Source organism: Thalassophryne amazonica, chromosome 10 (assembly GCF_902500255.1).
Source record: "Thalassophryne amazonica chromosome 10, fThaAma1.1, whole genome shotgun sequence".
Lineage (NCBI taxonomy): Eukaryota > Metazoa > Chordata > Actinopteri > Batrachoidiformes > Batrachoididae > Thalassophryne > Thalassophryne amazonica.
Genome location: NC_047112.1, coordinates 13,466,239 through 13,486,973, shown reverse-complemented (window position 1 = coordinate 13,486,973; position 20,735 = coordinate 13,466,239). Strand labels below are relative to the sequence as shown.

Below are 20,735 nucleotides of genomic sequence, written 5' to 3'. Positions count from 1 at the left end.
ATCTGGTGTGTCAAAGTTCACCATATTTTAATCAGTTGTCCTCATTATATGCCCTTTGAAGCTGGACATGTACAAGGTCATAGCATGTATTGTTTGTTCTTTTTCCATCACTGAATTGTAAAAAATGCGGCATATACTGAAAGTTGTGCTTTGCGAGAATAAAGTTACATAAAATGTATAAATTGTCTTGATCGTTATTTTACACTTTTTTAAAGGTTCTTGTAAGGATTTTAACATTCAAAATAGAATGATGTAATTTAACATGAATCTCAAATGGTAAAAAATATTAAAACATTAAGGCACACTGTTTTAGTGTGAAATTCCATTATATATTTTGATATTGGTTCTATGGGTCTCTTTAACGGAGCTCGCGCTGACATAAACGTGCGCACCCATATTTTCCCAGAGTGCACCGCGGGTACGCTGCAGTGCTTCAGCAAAATTAGCTTTAGTAGCTGTTAGAATACGTTTTTGGTGACATTTCTATCCACACAAACAGTAAATTTAGCATTTGTAAGAATGGCTGGAAGTGCAGGAGAATGGTGCCTGATGGAAAGTGACCCCGGCGTGTTTACGGAGCTGATTAAAGGCTTTGGTGAGTCACACATTTAGCTCACAGCTAACACTGGCTAGTCCGCAAGGAAAGGGGAAGAAAAAAGTATTTATTCTGATTTACACCTGAATGCTGTATTCTGGTATATTAACACCCCCCCCCCCCCAAAAAAAAAAACAAAAAAAAAAACAGCTGACTGTACCTTTGACAATATAAACATTTGAGTCGCACTCAGTAAACATTTGGCAAATAAACTGGTAAACTGCAGCAAACCGACGACTCTATCTCATTAACTGTAATTGTGCAAATATACACACGGTAGAAATGTCCAAAATTTCATCTTGTACTGTACATTCAGCATAATTTGTATGATCTGAGTCTAGTGCCTGCATAGAGTAAAATGGGAAGATTGAGTGGGCTAGACATGTTTTTCAAAGGCCCAAGTATGTTTATTATTACTTAACATAATGAAAAAAAAAACGTGACAGAAGTGTTTCCTCCATTGAGCAGGTATCTACGTAAGGAGCTGGTCTGCCAATATGTAGATATGGATTTCAATCCCGCACTATTCTGGAGAAGTAACCCCATTGGATTGGTGTCCCACCCAGAGGGAATTATAGACTCTCATTCGCCTAAGTTCACACTATGGAATCCGTAGATGAGCACAGGCACCAACGGGCCTCAGGGAATACGAGGTCTATTAGAAAAGAAACCGACCATTTTATTTTTTCAAAAACTATATGGATTTGAATCACGTGTGATTGCGTCAGACAAGCTTGAACCCTCGTGCGCATGCGTGAGTTTTTTCACACCTGTCGGTTGCATCATTCGCCTGTGGGCAGGCTTTGAGTGAGCACTGGTCCAACCCCCTCATCGGAATTCCTTTGTCTGACTTCTTCCTGAGAGACTGGTGCTTTGCTTGATCAAAATTTTTTCAGAAACTGTAAGGCACATCCAAGTGGACACCATTCGAGAAATTCAGATGATTTTCGGTGAAAATTTTAATGGCTGATGAGAGATTAAGGAGTGTTACTGTCGCTTTAAGGACAGCCCACGGCGCCGGACGGCACGCCGTGCCCCGAGCCGCTGTCGTCAGCCTGTTTCGAGCTGAAAACTTCCAAATTTAAGCCTCTGTTGACCCAGGACGTCGTGAGAGAACAGAGAAGTTTCAGAAGAGGTCGGGATCAGCAGTTTATCCGGACATTCCACCATTAAAGGAGATTTTGTAATGAAAGACGTGCAGATGGATTCGTGCGTCGGCACCCAGCCGCTCATCGTGCGGCGCCACAGCAAAACACCTCCATTGGAAGCATTACAGGACAAGTTTGAACATACCCAGCTGTTAAACAATTTCTCGGATACTCACTCGACTGAAAGCCATCGAAAACCGCCTGAATCTTACAAATGGTTATCAATACGGAGGTGTTTTTCTGTGGCGCCGCGCCATGAGCGGCTGGGTGCCGACGCGCGAATCCGTCCGCACGTCTTTCATTACAAAATCTCCTTTAACAGTGGAATGTCCGGATAAACTGCTGATCCCGACATCTTCTGAAACTTCTCTGTTCTCTCACGACGTCCTGGGTCAACAGAGGCTTAAATTTGGAAGTTTTCAGCTCGAAACAGGCTGACGACAGCGGCTCGGGGCGCGGCGCGCCGTCCGGCTCCGTGGGCTGTCCTTAAAGCGACAGTAACACTCCATAATCTCTCATCAGCCGTTAAAATTTTCACCGAAAACCGTCTGAATTTCTTGAATGGTGTCCACTTGGATGTGCCTTAGTTTCAGAAAAAATTTTGATCAAGCAAAGCGCCAGTCTCTCAGGAAGAAGTCAGACAAAGGAATTCCGAGGAGGGGGGGTGGACCAGTGCTCACTCAAAGTTTGCCCACAGGCGAATGACGCAACTGACAGGCGTGAAAAAATTCACGCATGCGCACGAGGGTTCAAGCTTGTCTGACGTAATCGCACGTGATTCAAATCCATATAGTTTTTTTAAAAAATAAAAAGGTCGGTTTCTTTTCTAATAGACCTCGTATATAGGACTAGTAAATGTTTTGTTTCACTCGGGGTTACCACCGCAGATCCAGTGACACAAGATTGACACCGGATGCCCTCCTTAGAATGGGCAGAGGTGGCCTTGGACCAGAGACCTTCTGTTTGGTCACCACTCCTGCTGGGCTTATTTAGGATGATGGAAAATAATTCCAATTTGACTTCTTCAAGGAGAGAGAATTCAGTCATTTGCATATTATCTGCAAATATGTTGGGCTCTTTAATACAGAGGTTCACCAGTTTGTCAGTTCATGTATTTAATCACAAAATATTGACTAGCACAGACATATACAGAGCTCAACATCTCTGTTTGGCCACAAAATAATTCAGAAGTCATCTCACCCAGTTGAACCACCTGTAAGATACCACGTAATATCTTGTCAGAATCTGTGGGGAACGTTGACTTATATTTTATTACTGCCCTGGCTAATTTATTGTCTGTGAGTTGTTGGGTTGATCATTTTTATTATCTTTTATTTTTAACTGCATTCAGATTGTAACATAATGCATGCAAGCAACTCAGCTATGCATTAACCTTTAATATCCACACATTTTTCAATAGAATATAGTAGATAGCAATATGCTTTACCAAACAGTTGAGTATACTTTCAGGTTAAGTTGACCATTAAAGGGTTAATGTGCATGGTAGCTACAGCTCAGTCATAGTATGGTTATATGGTTCAAGTACCAGGAGTTCATATGCTGTTTACTATATCTGTGTTGATGTGACATGATGGCTGTACTAGACACCCCCGTGACCTGATCCTGGTGTCGCAGACGGAACGGTATTCCCAAAAAATCGGTCAGCCCTGCCTTCACTACGCATGCTTCATCAGCCGCGGTTCACCAATTATCACCTCGTTTCTGCTTCAAACTGCACTCCAGTTGTCATCTATCATCTATTTCAGCAACAGATATCTGAAGCTTTTGTACAACAATCATTTCCACATAAATTCAGCATTATTTCATCATTAAAGACGGAGAAAGCAATCAGAGTGCAGCAGCTACATGAGCTGCTAGCTGCTGCATTCACTGTGTCCGCCATTTACAAAGCGTCACAGATTATCACCTGGTTTTTGCATAAAACAGCCTCGTTTCTGCTTAAAACTAGAATGATTTAAGAGGTTTTACCTTGTCATCTGATGGTTAATAATCCCATTAATCCATTTGATCAATTTGGGTGAAGAGAGTGCGTCAGACAAGCTGTTGCGCTCCGAAATGACGCATGTGCAGTGGAGGCAGGGCAGACCCATTTTTAGAGGGGACCGTTCGATCTGTGAGACTGGATAAGCAGTTGCAGATGTATGTATGTGCTAACCACACATTTTTGTTTTCTTGTCTTGCATGCTGCTTTCAAATCAGATGCATAAATGTGATTATAGGTAGTGTAAGGCATTGTTGTGTTTTGAGTTTGGGTCAGGATTTATGATCGGGTAGCAAAATAGTTGTTGGAAAAAGCTGGTGGCACGTTTTGGTTTGGACCACTAGTGACAGCAGGTCTAACATGTCAATGACAGTTAACCACTGTTCGAGGTTTTTGTCATAACTTTAATGCTAAACTCCAGCAGTGCCGCCAAAAGAACTGACCGTGTCAGTGAAACTGAGTATTAACAAAATTAAACAAGCTGTAAAAGCGATGACCCAGAAACATTGTTACTTTTGACCCAAACTGTATTTCCATGGAGATTATCTGACTTTTAACAAGTGGAAGATCATCCTGCATCATATGCGATGATGTCTGAACTGATATGTTCTACTTGTCATTGTCAGGCTGCAAAGGAGCCCAGGTTGAAGAGATCTGGAGCATGGAGCCTGAGAACTTTGAGAACTTAAAGTATGTCTACATGTGCAACTTTATTATTGTGCACACCGTGTCTAAATACAGGCCTTTAATTTATGTGTTCTTTTCCAGACCAGTTCATGGGTTGATTTTCCTGTTCAAGTGGCAGCCAGGTGAAGAGCCAGCAGGGTCAATTGTCCAGGATTCTCGGCTTGACCACATTTTCTTTGCAAAACAGGTACATTCGGTCGCAATGTCAGTTCCATAAGGTGTTAAAAGTATATCACTCGGCCAAGCCTCTGAAATGTGTATGCAATAACGCTACAACGGCTTCATGGATTGTGATTAAACTTGCTGCTTTGGATTAACCCTTCCTTAGACCATGCCCAAGTTTGTGGTCAGGCTCATTGAGGCAGCCTGTGGCCGGTGTTGCCCTTTTTATTTGTAGAATTTCCGACAATACTGACAACTTTAACAAACCAGCTTTGAAGTTTATTTTTATCCATATAATTTCATGCAGTGTTATGCTGGAGTTCTTTTATGGTTTCAGGTCATCAACAATGCCTGTGCCACCCAGGCGATAGTCAGTGTCCTGCTGAACTGTTCCCACCCTGACATGTTGCTTGGAGACACGTTGACGGAGTTCAGAGAGTTTTCACAGAGCTTTGATGCAGCTGTACGTGCGTAATGTTTCACTGTTGAATCAGTAAATAGTGGTTTCAATTTAATGTTGTTGCTTTTGTGTGTATTTGTAGTTTTAATGTGTCAGTCCATTTGCTCAGTTTAGGTTTGTTTAATTTTTCATCCCATAAAAACATTTTTTATTTCTGTGACACAAACATCGGCTTGTGACTGCAATAATATCCCAATCAGACCTCAGGTTATTTCTCGTTTTCTGCTTGACGCAGGACTTCATTGCACCATTCTGGTGCTGGAGGTGTTTTTCGTCATCTTCATCACAAGCAACTGAGTCTTGTTTCAAAGTCATTAAAGATTCTTAGCCTGTTTGTACCATGTGTATGATGTGTGTACACTATGAGATGTCCTTTGGCTCTAACACTTTGATATATTTAATCCTGGGGTGATACGACTTTATAATCTTGCATCTTCTCCTCAGATGAAAGGTTTGGCTCTTAGCAACTCCGAAGTGATCCGGCAAGTTCACAACAGCTTTGCCAGGTAAGCTGTGGTTCGTCTGGAGTCGTCCCGCTGCAATGGTTTTGTGTGTCTGGCTTCATGTCACTTTTAGCTGCTCTTTGCCCACTTTGTGGAATGTGATTAGGCCAGTGTTTGCTGCTGCACTGGTGTGCTAACACAGTGCAAAGCCAGAATATGGAGCTGTTGCATCAAGTACTTTTTTTGTAGTCATTCACTCAGAAACTGTGAGGTTCCATGTGTTAGAATTGATTGTGCTGTTTATTGAATGACAAATCAATTCTTTGTTATGCATTGCACACATTTACATCTTGCTTTACAAGCTATTGTTACAGCAGAACAAACCAAAATCTGTGTCAAATGTGTTATTTTCTTTGACCTGGTGGGGCGTGAATTCCTCCATATTCTCTCCTTCAATTTTTAGTGAAATCGCTAGTCGTCCTTGGGTTCTTATTGGATCAGTTGGACCTTTCTGCCATGCTAACTGGGCTTATGGGGCTACAAATGAACGGAACTGTAATTCCACCTATAATTTCCACAGGAAGTAGAAATAAGTTTTAAGTTTAAAAATGTTACTCCACACACTACTCAGATCAGTTGCTGAGTGTATTTACATGTTAAATACACACATTTTCCCAATATATGGCTAAATAGATTATAAATTGTAGAGCTAACATTAACAACTATCATGAGTAGTTTTTTTTTTTTTGTCCCTAAATTAAGTTAATATAATCTGACATCTTTCAGTAGAGCAGTGTTAATCTTATACATTGTCAACTCCCCCGACACACAAATGCACACACCCACACATGCTTCCTGCCTGCCTGCCTGCAATGCTCAAAAACCGAGCAAACAATTAGCTCCTCTCTCACATATAAAATGCCACACACACACACACACGACAACAAACACATAAATACATTTCTTTTGTTTGTTTTAAATGGAGCAATGTCTCCAACTGGTGGACATTTATCATCAATGCAGGTTCATCAGAATTTCAATAAGAGCTCCATTGTTAAAGAGACAGTATACAAGTCTGGTCAGTTTTTCATTGTTTTGTTTTTTGGCCACATTCTTCTCTAGGGAATTCCCCTACAGCTCTGTAGTACACATGTTACACAACTGTCATTAAGTAAGTAAAGTTTATTTATATAGCACCTCTCAAGAAAAAATCACAAGGTGCTTCACATAAGAACAAAGAAATTTAAAAACAGGAGAAATGTAAAACAGATTGAACTAAGTAAAGCCTGCTTATACAAATGCGTCTTGAGCAGTGGTGGGCACACTTCCGATAATCTGATAACAGATAATTATCGAAGATAATGTTTTCATTATCGGATTATCTTTTTAGATAACTTTAAAAACCATTATTGGACTAATTATCTTCTGACCACTCTACCCTCTGCAGACAAAGGAGAACTGGTGACCAAAAAAAAAAATCATTTCCTTTAACACTATACTGATACGCTGGCAATATCACCCAAGTCATCCAGGGGCATACATTTTTAACTTATGGTTCAAATTTTAACCAAACTAATTTTTGATAAGTTATTTAAAATTACTGTCATGCCTGAAGTTTTATAAAGTGAAAACATCAGATATATGTTTTAGTTTTAAAGTAATGTGCTAATTTTTAAGGTTTTGTGAGCACATGCTTTGCCCAGCAGTGCATTATGGGTAATCTCAGTACGTTCACGACAGGACAAATGCATTTCGGACACTCTGTTCAGGCTCCATGGACAGCAGCATTAAACTCTAGTGCCTAAAACTCTCGTGAATATATTCTCTGAGTTTATAGACTTTATTGTATTTGCGTTTGTTAAATTCCACGCATCTTAAATGTAGCAGAAACGGATTATCTGGAATTTTGTTTTGGCAAGTTTCAAGGCCTCTACTGCCATCTACTGGCCAGTAGTGTTCACGGCAGTATTCGCCCTAAGTACTAAGCGTCTGGGCACCAGTAGATGGCAGTGTTCTATTTATTTTGACCCCGGTTATATCAGATGGCTGTCAAATCAATCAATCAATCAATCAATTTTTTTTATATAGCGCCAAATCACAACAAACAGTTGCCCCAAGGCGCTTTATATTGTAAGGCAAGGCCATACAATAATTATGTAAAACCCCAACGGTCAAAACGACCCCCTGTGAGCAAGCACTTGGCTACAGTGGGAAGGAAAAACTCCCTTTTAACAGGAAGAAACCTCCAGCAGAACCAGGCTCAGGGAGGGGCAGTCCTCTGCTGGGACTGGTTGGGGCTGAGGGAGAGAACCAGGAAAAAGACATGCTGTGGAGGGGAGCAGAGATCGATCACTAATGATTAAATGCAGAGTGGTGCATACAGAGCAAAAAGAGAAAGAAACAGTGCATCATGGGAACCCCCCAGCAGTCTACGTCTATAGCACATAACTAAGGGATTGTTCAGGGTCACCTGATCCAGCCCTAACTATAAGCTTTAGCAAAAAAGGAAAGTTTTAAGCCTAATCTTAAAAGTAGAGAGGGTGTCTGTCTCCCTGATCTGAATTGGGAGCTGGTTCCACAGGAGAGGAGCCTGAAGCTGAAGGCTCTGCCTCCCATTCTACTCTTACAAACCCTAGGAACTACAAGTAAGCCTGCAGTCTGAGAGCGAAGCGCTCTATTGGGGTGATATGGTACTACGAGGTCCCTAAGATAAGATGGGACCTGATTATTCAAAACCCTATAAGTAAGAAGAAGAATTTTAAATTCTAATCTAGAATTAACAGGAAGCCAATGAAGAGAGGCCAATATGGGTGAGATATGCTCTCTCCTTCTAGTCCCCGTCAGTACTCTAGCTGCAGCATTTTGAATTAACTGAAGGCTTTTTAGGGAACATTTAGGACAACCTGATAATAATGAATTACAATAGTCCAGCCTAGAGGAAATAAATGCATGAATTAGTTTTTCAGCATCACTCTGAGACAAGACCTTTCTGATTTTAGAGATATTGCGTAAATGCAAAAAGGCAGTCCTACATATTTGTTTAATATGCGCTTTGAATGACATATCCTGATCAAAAATGACTCCAAGATTTCTCACAGTATTACTAGAGGTCAGGGTAATGCCATCCAGAGTAAGGATCTGGTTAGACACCATGTTTCTAAGATTTGTGGGGCCAAGTACAATAACTTCAGTTTTATCTGAGTTTAAAAGCAGGAAATTAGAGGTCATCCATGTCTTTATGTCTGTAAGACAATCCTGCAGTTTAGCTAATTGGTGTGTGTCCTCTGGCTTCATGGATAGATAAGCTGGGTATCATCTGCGTAACAATGAAAATTTAAGCAATACCGTCTAATAATACTGCCTAAGGGAAGCATGTATAAAGTGAATAAATTGGTCCTAGCACAGAACCTTGTGGAACTCCATAATTAACTTTAGTCTGTGAAGAAGATTCCCCATTTACATGAACAAATTGTAAATCTATTAGACAAATATGATTCAAAACCACCGCAGCGCAGTGCCTTTAATACCTATGGCATGCTCTAATCTCTGTAATAAAATTTTATGGTCAACAGTATCAAAAGCAGCACTGAGGTCTAACAGAACAAGCACGAGATGAGTCCACTGTCCGAGGCCATAAGAAGATCATTTGTAACCTTCACTAATGCTGTTTCTGTACTATGATGAATTCTAAAACCTGACTGAAACTCTTCAAATAGACCATTCCTCTGCAGATGATCAGTTAGCTGTTTTACAACTACCCTTTCAAGAATTTTTGAGAGAAAGGAAGGTTGGAGATTGGCCTATAATTAGCTAAGATAGCTGGGTCAAGTGATGGCTTTTTAAGTAATGGTTTAATTACTGCCACCTTAAAAGCCTGTGGTACATAGCCAACTAACAAAGATAGATTGATCATATTTAAGATCGAAGCATTAAATAATGGTAGGGCTTCCTTGAGCAGCCTGGTAGGAATGGGGTCTAATAAACATGTTGATGGTTTGGATGAAGTAACTAATGAGAATAACTCAGACAGAACAATCGGAGAGAAAGAGTCTAACCAAATACCGGCTCACTGAAAGCAGCCAAAGATAACGATACGTCTTTGGGATGGTTATGAGTAATTTTATCTCTAATAGTTAAAATTTTGTTAGCAAAGAAGGTCATGAAGTCATTACTAGTTAAAGTTAATGGAATACTCAGCTCAATAGAGCTCTGACTCTTTGTCAGCCTGGCTACAGTGCTGAAAAGAAACCTGGGGTTGTCTTATTTTCTTCAATTAGTGATGAGTAGAAAGATGTCCTAGCTTTACGGAGGGCTTTTTATAGAGCAACAGACTCTTTTTCCAGGCTAAGTGAAGATCTTCTAAATTAGTGAGACGCCATTTCCTCTCCAACTTACGGGTTATCTGCTTTAAGCTACGAGTTTGTGAGTTATACCACGGAGTCAGACACTTCTGATTTAAAGCTCTCTTTTTCAGAGGAGCTACAGCATCCAAAGTTGTCTTCAATGAGGATGTAAAACTATTGACGAGATACTCTATCTCCCTTACAGAGTTTAGGTAGCTACTCTGCACTGTGTTGGTATATGGCATTAGAGAACATAAGAAGGAATCATATCCTTAAACTTAGTTACAGCGCTTTCTGAAAGACTTCTAGTGTAATGAAACTTATTCCCCACTGCTGGGTAGTCCATCAGAGTAAATGTAAATGTTATTAAGAAATGATCAGACAGAAGGGAGTTTTCAGGGAATACTGTTAAGATCTTCTATTTCCATACCATAAGTCAGAACAAGATCTAAGATATGATTAAAGTGGTGGGTGGACTCATTTACTTTTGAGCAAAGCCAATAGAGTCTAATAATAGATTAAATGCAGTGTTGAGGCTGTCATTCTCAGCATCTGTGTGGATGTTAAAATCGCCCACTATAATTATCTTATCTGAGCTAAGCACTAAGTCAGACAAAAGGTCTGAAAATTCACGAGAGAACTCACAGTAACGACCGGGTGGACGATAGATAATAACAAATAAAACTGGTTTTTGGGACTTCCAATTTGGATGACAAGACTAGAGACAAGCTTTCAAATGAATTAAAGCTCTGTCTGGGTTTGGATTAATTAATAAGCTGTAATGGAAGATTGCTGCTAATCCTCCACCCCGGCCCGTGCTACGAGCATTCTGACAGTTAGTGTGACTCGGGGTGTTGACTCATTTAAACTAACATATTCATCCTGCTGTAACCAGGTTTCTGTTAGGCAGAATAAATCAATATGTTGATCAATTATTATATCATTTACCAACAGGACTTAGAAGAGAGAGACCTAATGTTAATAGACCACATTTAACTGTTTTAGTCCTGTGGTGCAGTTGAAGGTGCTATATTATTTTTTCTTTTGAATTTTTATGCTTAAATAGAGTTTTTGCTGGTTATTGGTAGTCTGGGAGCAGGCACCGTCTCTACGGGGATGGGGTAATGAGGGGATGGCAGGGGGGAGAGAAGCTGCAGAGAGGTGGGTAAGACTACAACTCTGCTTCCTGTCCCAACCCTGATAGTCACGGTTTGGAGGATTTAAGAAAAATTGGCCAGATTTCTAGAAATGAAGCTGCTCCATCCAAAGTGGGGATGGATGCCGTCTCTCCTAACAAGAACCAGGTTTTCCCCAGAGCTTTGCCAATTATCTATGAAGCCCACCTCATTTTTTGGACACCACTCAGACAGCCAGCAATTCAAGGAGAACATGCGGCTAAACATGTCACTCCCTGTCGATTGGGGAGGGGGTCCAGAGAAAACTACAGGAGTCCGACATTGTTTTGCAAAGTTACACACACGATTTAATGTTAAGTTTAGTGACCTCCGATTGCGTAACCGGGTGTCCATTACTGCCGACGTGAATTACAATCTTACCAAATTTACGCTTAGCCTTAGCCAGCAGTTTCAAATTTCCTTCAATGTCGCCTGCTCTGGCCCCCGGAAGACAATTGATTATGGTTGCTGGTGTCCGCTAACCTTCACATTTCTCAACAGAGTCGCCAATAACCAGAGTTTGATCCTCGGCGGGTGTGTCGTCGAGTGGGAAAAACGGTTAGAGATGTGAACGGGTTGGCGGTGTACACGGGGCTTCTGTTTAGGGCTACGCTTCCTCCTCACAGTCACCCAGTCAGCCTGCCAGTCAGCCGAGTCTCCAATTCGCCCAGCCTGGCCTCCAAAGCTACGAATAAGCTACACTTATTACAAGTACCATTACTGCTAAAGGAGGCCGAGGAATAACTAAACATTTCACACCCAGAGCAGAAAAGTGTGGGAGAGACAGGAGAAGCCGCCATGCTAAATCGGCTAAGAGCTAGTAGCGTACGCTAAGCTAGCGGATTCCTAAAAACACGCAAAGTGAATAAGTGTAAATATTTAGAGGGTGATTCGCAGAAGTAGTGCTTTAGTTAAGGCACGTAAAGATTACACCTGGAACAAATCGTAATCTAGATAACTAGACCAATCTAACTGCGCAGATTAAACAGCTAACAGATACAGAAAAACACCGCTGTGCTCCAGAACAGGAAATGATACAATACCGCAGTGAGAGCCAACCACCAGTAGAGGCAAGCAAGATCAAATCAACTTTTTCGCTTTGCAAATGGTCTTTTTTTTTTTTTTTTTTTTTTCAAATTAAGTTTAAAAACAAAACAGCAACAGCAAAAAACATTACAAGACAGCTCTACGGTGTTTGCACAGGCACAGTGTGAGAGGTTGGATGCTTGTAGCTCTTCAGCAGCCAGACCAGAATAATATCAAACAGGTTTGATTTTCATTCGACCATACGATCGGCGATCAGGAGGTGCTCGTGAGATGTTGAACGCAGCTTGTTACTCCTTGTACACTACACGATGCAGGATGCGCAATTAACCTGAAACTCGGTCCAAAAATTTCTCACACAAATGAAAAATCATCTGAAAAAGTGCCAAAACTCGCACAGTGTAAAGCCAACATTTATGTGTCGACAATATTGACAAGACAGTACATCATAAAACGTGCGCACGGCACTAATAAGAGCGCACATTCTCTCCACATGCAAAACATTTTGCAGTGACACTTCCAGGGCTCTGTAAAAATGCCTGTTTTTATAAATAAAAAATGGAATATTTTACAAAAGCACATTTATCTGTAAACACCAACACACGACACACGTCACATTAACGTGTTGGTTTACATAATGAATGACTGAACCAATTAGTGTTTAGCAGAGGCACATTTAGTGGTTAAGGTGTTGGGCTTGAGTCCATAAGATCATGGGTTCAAATCCCCGCCTGACTGGAAAATCATTAAGGGCCCTTGGGCAAGGCCTTTAATCCCCTATTGCTCCCGGTGTGTAGTGAGCGCCTTGTATGGCAGCACCCTGACATCGGGGTGAAGGTGAGGCATAATTGTAAAGCGCTTTGAACGTCTGATGCAGATGGAAAAGCGCTATATAAATGCAGTCCATTTACCATTTACATTTACCCAGAATCCTTTGCGATCTGTCTGTTTTTGTTACAAAACCTCAGAATTAGTGCATTATTCAACATTAAAAGATATGTTATATTTTAACTTTGTACAGATGACAGAATTGACATTAATGGAGTTATTCTATCAGTATTCACACACAACCGTAAGTCAGGATGCTTTTATTTTTCAAGACCTCCACCTGACCGGAGCATCGTGATTGGTAGAGAGCTAGTCTTTGTGGCTGCTGTAGCCGTGTAGCTTCCAAAAGGTGGTAGCATGTTCAAACATAGAAGTGCTGACTCGTTATTTGGGTCTTATGTCGCTTTTTATGCTTCCAAAAGCGACCGTGGTGTTAAAACTCAAATTCAGCTTGTTAGCAGTTGTAGATGTATCAGAGACAATACTGGAATTTATCGGTTATCTGTAACTTCTGATACATTTTTGGGTGGTTCATCAGTTTATCTTTATCAAAGATAACTTTTCAGTTAACTGATTATCTGTTATCAAAGTTAATTTTTTGGTTATCTGTGCCCACCACTGGTCTTGAGCTTTACTTTGATTAGAGTCCAAGCATAGGCCCAAAGGCAAAGCATTCCACATTTTAGGAGCCATCACCTCAAAAGCACAGTCTTCCCTGGTCTTCACTCTTGTCCTAGGAACAACCAACAGGCCCAGATCCAAAGACCTCAGTGGCCTGCTTGTTACATTCGGATGTAGTAGCTCAGCGATATAAGGTGGCATTTGACTATGCAGCGCTTTAAAAGTCAGGACCAAAATTTTAAATTGAAGCCTAAATGGATGGGGAGACAGTGCATAGTGGAAAGAATCAACGTTACGTGCCACCTCTTTGATAACCCCATAAGAAGCCTTGCACCTGCCTTCTGGACCATTTGTAAGTGGTCCAGAGAGGACTTGCTCAGGCTAAAAAAAACAAACAAACAAAAAAAAAAACAGCCAGTTACAATAATCCAGATGTGATAAGACAAATGCATGAATGATCATCTCCATCTCGGGCCTAGACGCAATTCTGTGCAAACAAGCAATATTACGCAAATGAAAAAATAAGATTGTGCCAGGCGGGTAGCATACACATCAAAATTGAGAGACTGATTGAACGTAACACCTAAATTCCTGACTGCTAAGCTAACAAAAGGGGCCAGAGAACCAAGGTTCCCACCCACAGTGGGAACGAACTCGTCAGAAGCACATTCAAGGACCTCAGTTTTTTGCTGTGTTCAGGGACAAGTAGTTGGCCACCATCCAGCCACCAATAACCTCAACACACCTTTGAAGAGCAGAAACTCTAGAAACCGTTTGAGGAGTGAATGAAATATATAGCTAGATGTCATCCGCAAAACAATGGTAAGAGACTCTTTAAAAGACCAAGTGGGATCAAATATAGAGGGCCAGAAATATTTTCAGTGGAGCCATTGAACACAGTCTGTGAAACCGTGTCAAGAAACTGACAATACACAGAAAAACAGAGAACGGAGAGTTTAGGTCAGTATACTTACAAGTGCAACAGCAAGAACACCAGGTCTGCATCCGTTTGCCACACTTCTTTATCCAAGGTTGACCCACGTGTGACCTCTTGCTCAGTCACACGTGCATTTTCTCTTCCACGCTTCTACTGACAATGGTTTTCTTTGGCTTGTTCTTACAGCTGCTAGCTTGTACAGTTGCTAGCGTGTATATGTGGGAGAGCCATAAAGCAGTTTGTGTTTCTCGTGTGATCCGAGTCTCTCATTCAAAAGGACACTGGGTCAGTGTTCCTAAAGTTGCAAGGCTGGTTTTCTGCTTGTGGTGGTGGTGATGGGGGTATTTAGCAATTACAATTACTCCCAAATTGTAAACTTAAGGTAAAAATGTTGCATAGTTCCTCTTCAAATGAACAAATCTTGACCACTCAAGATCTAAGTGCAGAGAGAGGGATCAAAGTTACTTTTAATCTCATATTGTCAAGAGGTGAAGTAGGCAGTCACACATATTTGAGATCTCATACTGGGCATTGCCCACGTACCCTGCTAGTAAATTATAAAAAAAAAAAAAAAAAAAAAAAATCAAAATTAAGTCAATCACGTAGTTGCAACGCTTTGGAATATTAAAGACATTTTGTTGCTTCTGTGGAAAAGAGTTTGTTCGTGTGACATACAAATGTCTTTACTTGGATTGGTTGTGTTTGTTTTATTTGCAGGCCACAAATGTTTGAATTTGATGCAAAATCATCAGCAAAGAGGAGGACGCCTTTCATTTTGTGAGCTACGTTCCTGTAAACGGCAGGCTGTACGAGCTGATGGACTCCGAGAGGGACCAATTGACTTGGGTAAGGTGAAAAATATTGTCTGTCTTGTTTCCCGCTCCAACATCAGCAGTTTATTGCAGTGCTGTACTCGAGTTAATTAAATCTGATATCGGCTTGTTTGAGATCAGACTGTCTGTTCTTTCAATTACTGTGAATGTGCCAACCTGCAGCTGTTTATGCCTGCTTGTGTTCCCACTAGGTGCATGTAACCAGGATGACTGGATCAGCGCCGTTCGTCCAGTGATTGAGAAAAGAATCCAAAAGTGAATATCTCTGCATATTTTATATTCGTTTTAGGCCACAAGCAGGAGACATGGATATAGCGAAGCCAGAGGGCGGAGTCACGCCTGGCCATTTGATGTCAAGGAGCATGTGCTGCCATTACCAAAGACGGCAAATGCGCACAGTTCAATGCTACAAGTGACACGGTATAATCGTGCTTTTGTGCTTTCAGATGGAAAATATAACCCAAAATGCTGTATTCATGTGCCTGCATCGACTGTTGGAACCACCGGAAATCAGGGATTTACATTTGCTCCATGATGGATATTGCAACCAACTGTGTTATACTCTGTGTGGATTTTACTAAAATGCATGCATTCACTCTCTTGAACCCCACGGTCAACTCCAGAGTGTGCAGTGAGCATTATTTTGTGCCAAGCTGGAAATTTCATGTCCTTAGGATCTTGGGACAACGACATCATGAGAATTTATTTACATTGCATGATGCACCGTGCTGTGTTTAGCGATGATCGAGTCACGACTGTGTTTCCACGTCAGCGTTATGATCCCAAAGCCCCGCTATTTCTGAAAGAAGGTAAGAAATTTAACTCTTTTTACTTTAATAGTATTAAAAAGTGGACCAAAAACAGGTAGGTACGGTATTTGCGATCCGTGTAGGCCAGCCCATTATAGTGACAGAACACGCATGCTGTATTGCACATCCAGGTACTTCACCACATCCTTTTTGCCCTCTTTGGTATTGCCGTGTTACGTTAGCAGTATAGGGAGTGCGCACTCTTAGCTTCGCTGTATCCAACTCTGTGGCCACAAGTTAGCATTGTCTTGTGTTCGTTCTCGAATTTAGTCAGATCTCATTCTCAGCTTTGAATCACGAACATTCAACTGTACTCAGTTATTTTCTGTATGTTCAGGTATATTCAGCACAATACACTTATATCTAGACAGCAAACAAGATTTGAGGTAAATCACTGCACGGTTATGTGTTTTTAGGAGGAGCAGACACTTTTCATGACCTCATATGTACTGACGCAGTCTTTTTCTACCAGCAAGAGTCCATCTGGATTTTTTTGTCTCAGTCAGTCATTCTGTTTTTGTCTTCAGGTACAGTGAAGGGGAGATCCGATTCAACCTAATGGCCATTGTGTCAGACAGAAAGATGATATATGAGAGGAAAATCACAGCGCTCCAGACTCAGCTTACTGAGGTGAGTGCCAGCACAAGAGCTGGAAATATTGCAGATGTTAAAAGTTGATGGATTCTTACGCTTTCTCCCTCGGAGACTGCACGCAGTCGGTTGCCACCATAGTTTCAGTGGAAGTTTATCTCAAAGGCGTCGTATCAGATGTGGTCGGTATCATTCTGATTAAACTCAACGCAGAGCGATAATAACATGCAAAGTGACACCGATCAGCTCAAATAGTAGGACAAAGCAGTCAAATCCACGCCTGGAAAAGTGTCCGAATATTTTGGATAAGCTCAAAAGGCCTGGAATCTTTCTGCAGTACTGCTGCACCATCACAACTATGACCACTAGAGGTCAGCAAACACAATTTCATGTGAATTAGGTTTAAACATTTAATTTAAATGAAAAGAAAAAAAAACAGGCTCGAGCTTCTGAACAAAACCTGCTTAATTTGATGGGTTGGGAATTGATTACCAAATATTAAGAATCCCTGGAAATTGGCAGAATTTGGCATCAGGTCCAAAAGTCCACTTTTGTGGCTTGAGACATAAATAATTGGTTTATTTAGGAAACTACCTTAAACGTGACTTTGTAAAAGGTATTACCAGTCCTAAAATTGGCCTCAATTAATTTAGTATATACATTAGTGGCTTGAGTTTACACAGTAAACTCTCAGCTCCAGCTGTTCATTTTAAATTAATGCCCCTTATAGCAAAGTTGCTTTTCTGCAGCCGTTGGAAATGCATCACATATTAAGTAAACAAAAGCTAAATGCATATTTTTATTTTTACTTTTTTAAGCACTGATCATAAAGATATGGTGGAGAAATGTGTTTTCAACAGTCAATGCTGCATATTTGAAATTGTATTTTGCTTTATTTTCTCTGCAACTTCAATCGCCTTTAGAAGTTAGTAAATTATTTATTTAAATGGTAGTATTTAATAGCCCGAGGGCCTCATTTATTAGACCATGTCTGGGAGCAGAACAGAATGTTTCCAGTTCAAAACCACCTGTGCCCATTCTCCATGTAATGTGGAGTTGCGCCAGGAAGGGTATCCAGCAGAAAACATTCTTAATCAGCTTGTAGGTCTGTATCGGATCTGCTGTGATGACCCTGAACAAAAAAGAAGGCGAAAGAATTTTCTCTCAAACTCACCCATTCTCTTGAATTTTTTCCAAAAGAAAAAAAAGTCATACCTTACAAAAAAAACCTAACAATTGTCTCAACTGTATGAGACAACAAGAAAAGCGATGGCAGGCCAGCTAGGCTAACATAAGGCTATTACGTTTTTTGAAAGACAATTCAAATATTTAATTACATTTAACAGAAGAGAAGAAGCAGCTTTCTCTTGAGCTCTGTGCCTTGTACAGTAAAAATTAATTAGTCCGTTGGCTTCTGCTTCTTAATGCAATGGAAATGATGTACAGATTGAATGAATTTTCCTTCTTGTTGCATGAAGCGCCACATTTCAAAAATAAATGTGATTTACAGTCCGGAAAATACTGTAGATGCTGAAACAGACGTTTTTGCATGTGTGGAACATTTTCCCTTTTTACAGTATGCATGAAATCAACTCCCTGTTCACTCTGGTGTTTTCTCTGCTGATGTCCATTGGAAAACATCAGACGTTAATCTTCTGTTGGATTATTTTCCTTTTCTTCTGTGTTCAGGATGAACCGATGGACACGGACCAGAGCAGCACATTTTTAAGCTCCATTCAGTCGGAGATCGCCAAATACCAGCTGCTCATTGAAGAGGAAAATCAGAAACTTAAGCGATATAAGGTGAGATTGTCTCGTCAGTCACACGATTTGAGTTGGCACAGAGGAGTACGAGCGACGACATGGTGGGTACATCTCTGAATAACTCCAGGAACGTTAATGGCGGCGCTGCACGTTCACCGTTATGTTTCATACAGATTCTAATGCACTGTGTGAACCCCACAGTCAGCAGAGTGCTGTCTGTATTCTCTCAGCATCAGCGTTTCATTTATTGGATTTGTGTGTTCGCAGATTGAAAACATTCGAAGAAAGCACAACTACCTTCCATTCATCATGGAGCTGCTTAAGACGCTGGCAGAATACCAACAGTTAATACCTTTAGTGGAGAAGGTGATTAAAAAAAGAACAAAATCCTTTTCAGGAATGAGTGTTTAAATTAGAAAAAATTGCTCTCTCTTCTCACCAAACATGCACTTTATAACCTTCACCATAATGGTTATATTTTCATCTTTCTGTGTTTAATGATTAATGATTTTTAGCCTTAAGGAATAAATATTGTGGCCTGTCTCTTTTTGTATGTACCTCCAGTATTTTGTTGTTATGCAGAAGCACACACTCCATCCAAAGTTTGATAGACCTGTCAGGTTTGTTACAAAATATTCAATTCATCATCCAATTAGATGAGTTATTGATGATGTTTGCAGCCACAGAGCTACGGCAGAACGTTTTCTGACCACTGCCAAGCCTTGTAATCATTGTAAAGTAGACTTTCAGTTAACCTTTTCAACAAATTTTGTTCTATCCTGTTTGGAGAGTCTTAGGCAAGACAACAGACTGTATCTAGGACTGTAGGTGGTCCTCCAGACACCCGATAATTCCATGTTGGTGTTTCGTAGAATGGCTGGAGGTTGGCGTTTCACAGAATTGGCTCTGGGATGGCGTTTCAGCTGCTGTAGAATACTTTGCAGAGCTCAGCACCAGAAAATATCTTTTTGTGTTTCAAAACATGTTTAAAGCATCAAATGAGAGCAGTTGATGTTGGGGTTTGTCTGAGTTACAGGGTTTCAATGATTTCTTGGACACAGCCATCAGAAGTGTGTGTATCCCCATGCTGTGAAAGTGTTGAACTTGTCAGTGACCTTCATCTCTCTGGGAGCTTGACCTTTGATGTTGACAGTCACCTGAGAAGAGCTTATGGTGTCACAAGGGCGGTAGACAAAGGTGTTTGATGATGCAGTTCCTTTGCAAGAGAATGAAGGCCAAAGTCTTTGGATGGCTGGTGCTTCTTGTAATGCATGATTATCAGACTTGGATGCCAACTAGTGGCTACTGGATGTCTGTGGTACAAGGTCTCTGTGGAGTATCCTTGGGTACCATTTAAATGACTGCCAACTGAGGGTCTGTGATGTGGTGGCATATTGCACCAGCACATGCTAAAAGATCTGACCTGCTGTTTCTTTAGTTATCCCACAAATCTACTTTATAACCTTGGCTCAGGTAGTAGGTTTATCACCACCAACAATTCAGGAGAATTAAATGTTTGAACAGAGCACAAGAGCAATATTTCCACTATACTGCACTATGAGTGCTGATGTAGTTCTTTAAATGCTGTCCACTAGGGAGCAAACATCTCACCAGCATGACTTTTTGTATTTGAACTTTTTAACAGACTGTAGAATGAAATAAAAACTGCCTACCTGCTCCATTTATGTAAAAAAAAAAAAAGGTGTATTTTTGCTTATTTCTGTGTAAATGCTGGTTGGTAATGGAAGTATTTTTACTTTGGCAGGCAAAGGAGAAACAGAACGCCAAAAAAGCCCAAGAGGCCAAATGAAAACAGAAAAGCTGCAACCACTCATTCATCAGTGAACCACACACGCCACACCGTCTCTTATATTCACGTTACTGACCAGGTCATTTCTTCACTGTGGCATCCTACAACCATCAAGATCTAAGAAAGGCACCAGAGTCTGTCTGCAAAATACTGGCCATATGTGTCCCTCAGCTGCACTGCATGATAGAAGAAAGTGTGCACAGCATATGTATTGTCTTATTTTCATAATAAAATGTCTACATATTTGTGAATGTTGTTTCACATGCTCATTTTTTAAAAATGCTTACGTTTGGCACCACCCTCTGGTGAGGGATAAGAATGACCTGTCCCTCAAAGTTCAGCCTGTGGAAATATTTCCAGCACGTGACTTCAATTTGTGTGTATTCTCAGAAATCCTCTTGCTTCCTGTCGCTGTGTGTTTATGCCTTCAACACGGGGTTGTGCAGTGACTAATCTGTCCTTAATCAACTTGGGTTTGGTACG

The 20,735-nt window shown here is 40.8% G+C and overlaps 1 protein-coding gene across 1 annotated transcript; it reads left to right on the top strand.

Moving 5' to 3' along the window:
• Nucleotides 1-391: 391 nt before the first annotated feature.
• Nucleotides 392-20,503, top strand: uchl5 (ubiquitin carboxyl-terminal hydrolase L5). Its single transcript, XM_034179441.1, is given in 13 exon segments — nucleotides 392-595; nucleotides 4,372-4,435; nucleotides 4,514-4,619; nucleotides 4,932-5,057; nucleotides 5,499-5,560; nucleotides 15,163-15,194; nucleotides 15,197-15,256; nucleotides 15,259-15,291; nucleotides 15,470-15,533; nucleotides 16,615-16,717; nucleotides 18,368-18,481; nucleotides 18,710-18,808; nucleotides 20,208-20,503. Coding segments are annotated over 13 exon segments (984 nt in total). The 5' UTR covers nucleotides 392-519; the 3' UTR covers nucleotides 20,253-20,503.
• Nucleotides 20,504-20,735: the final 232 nt, after the last annotated feature.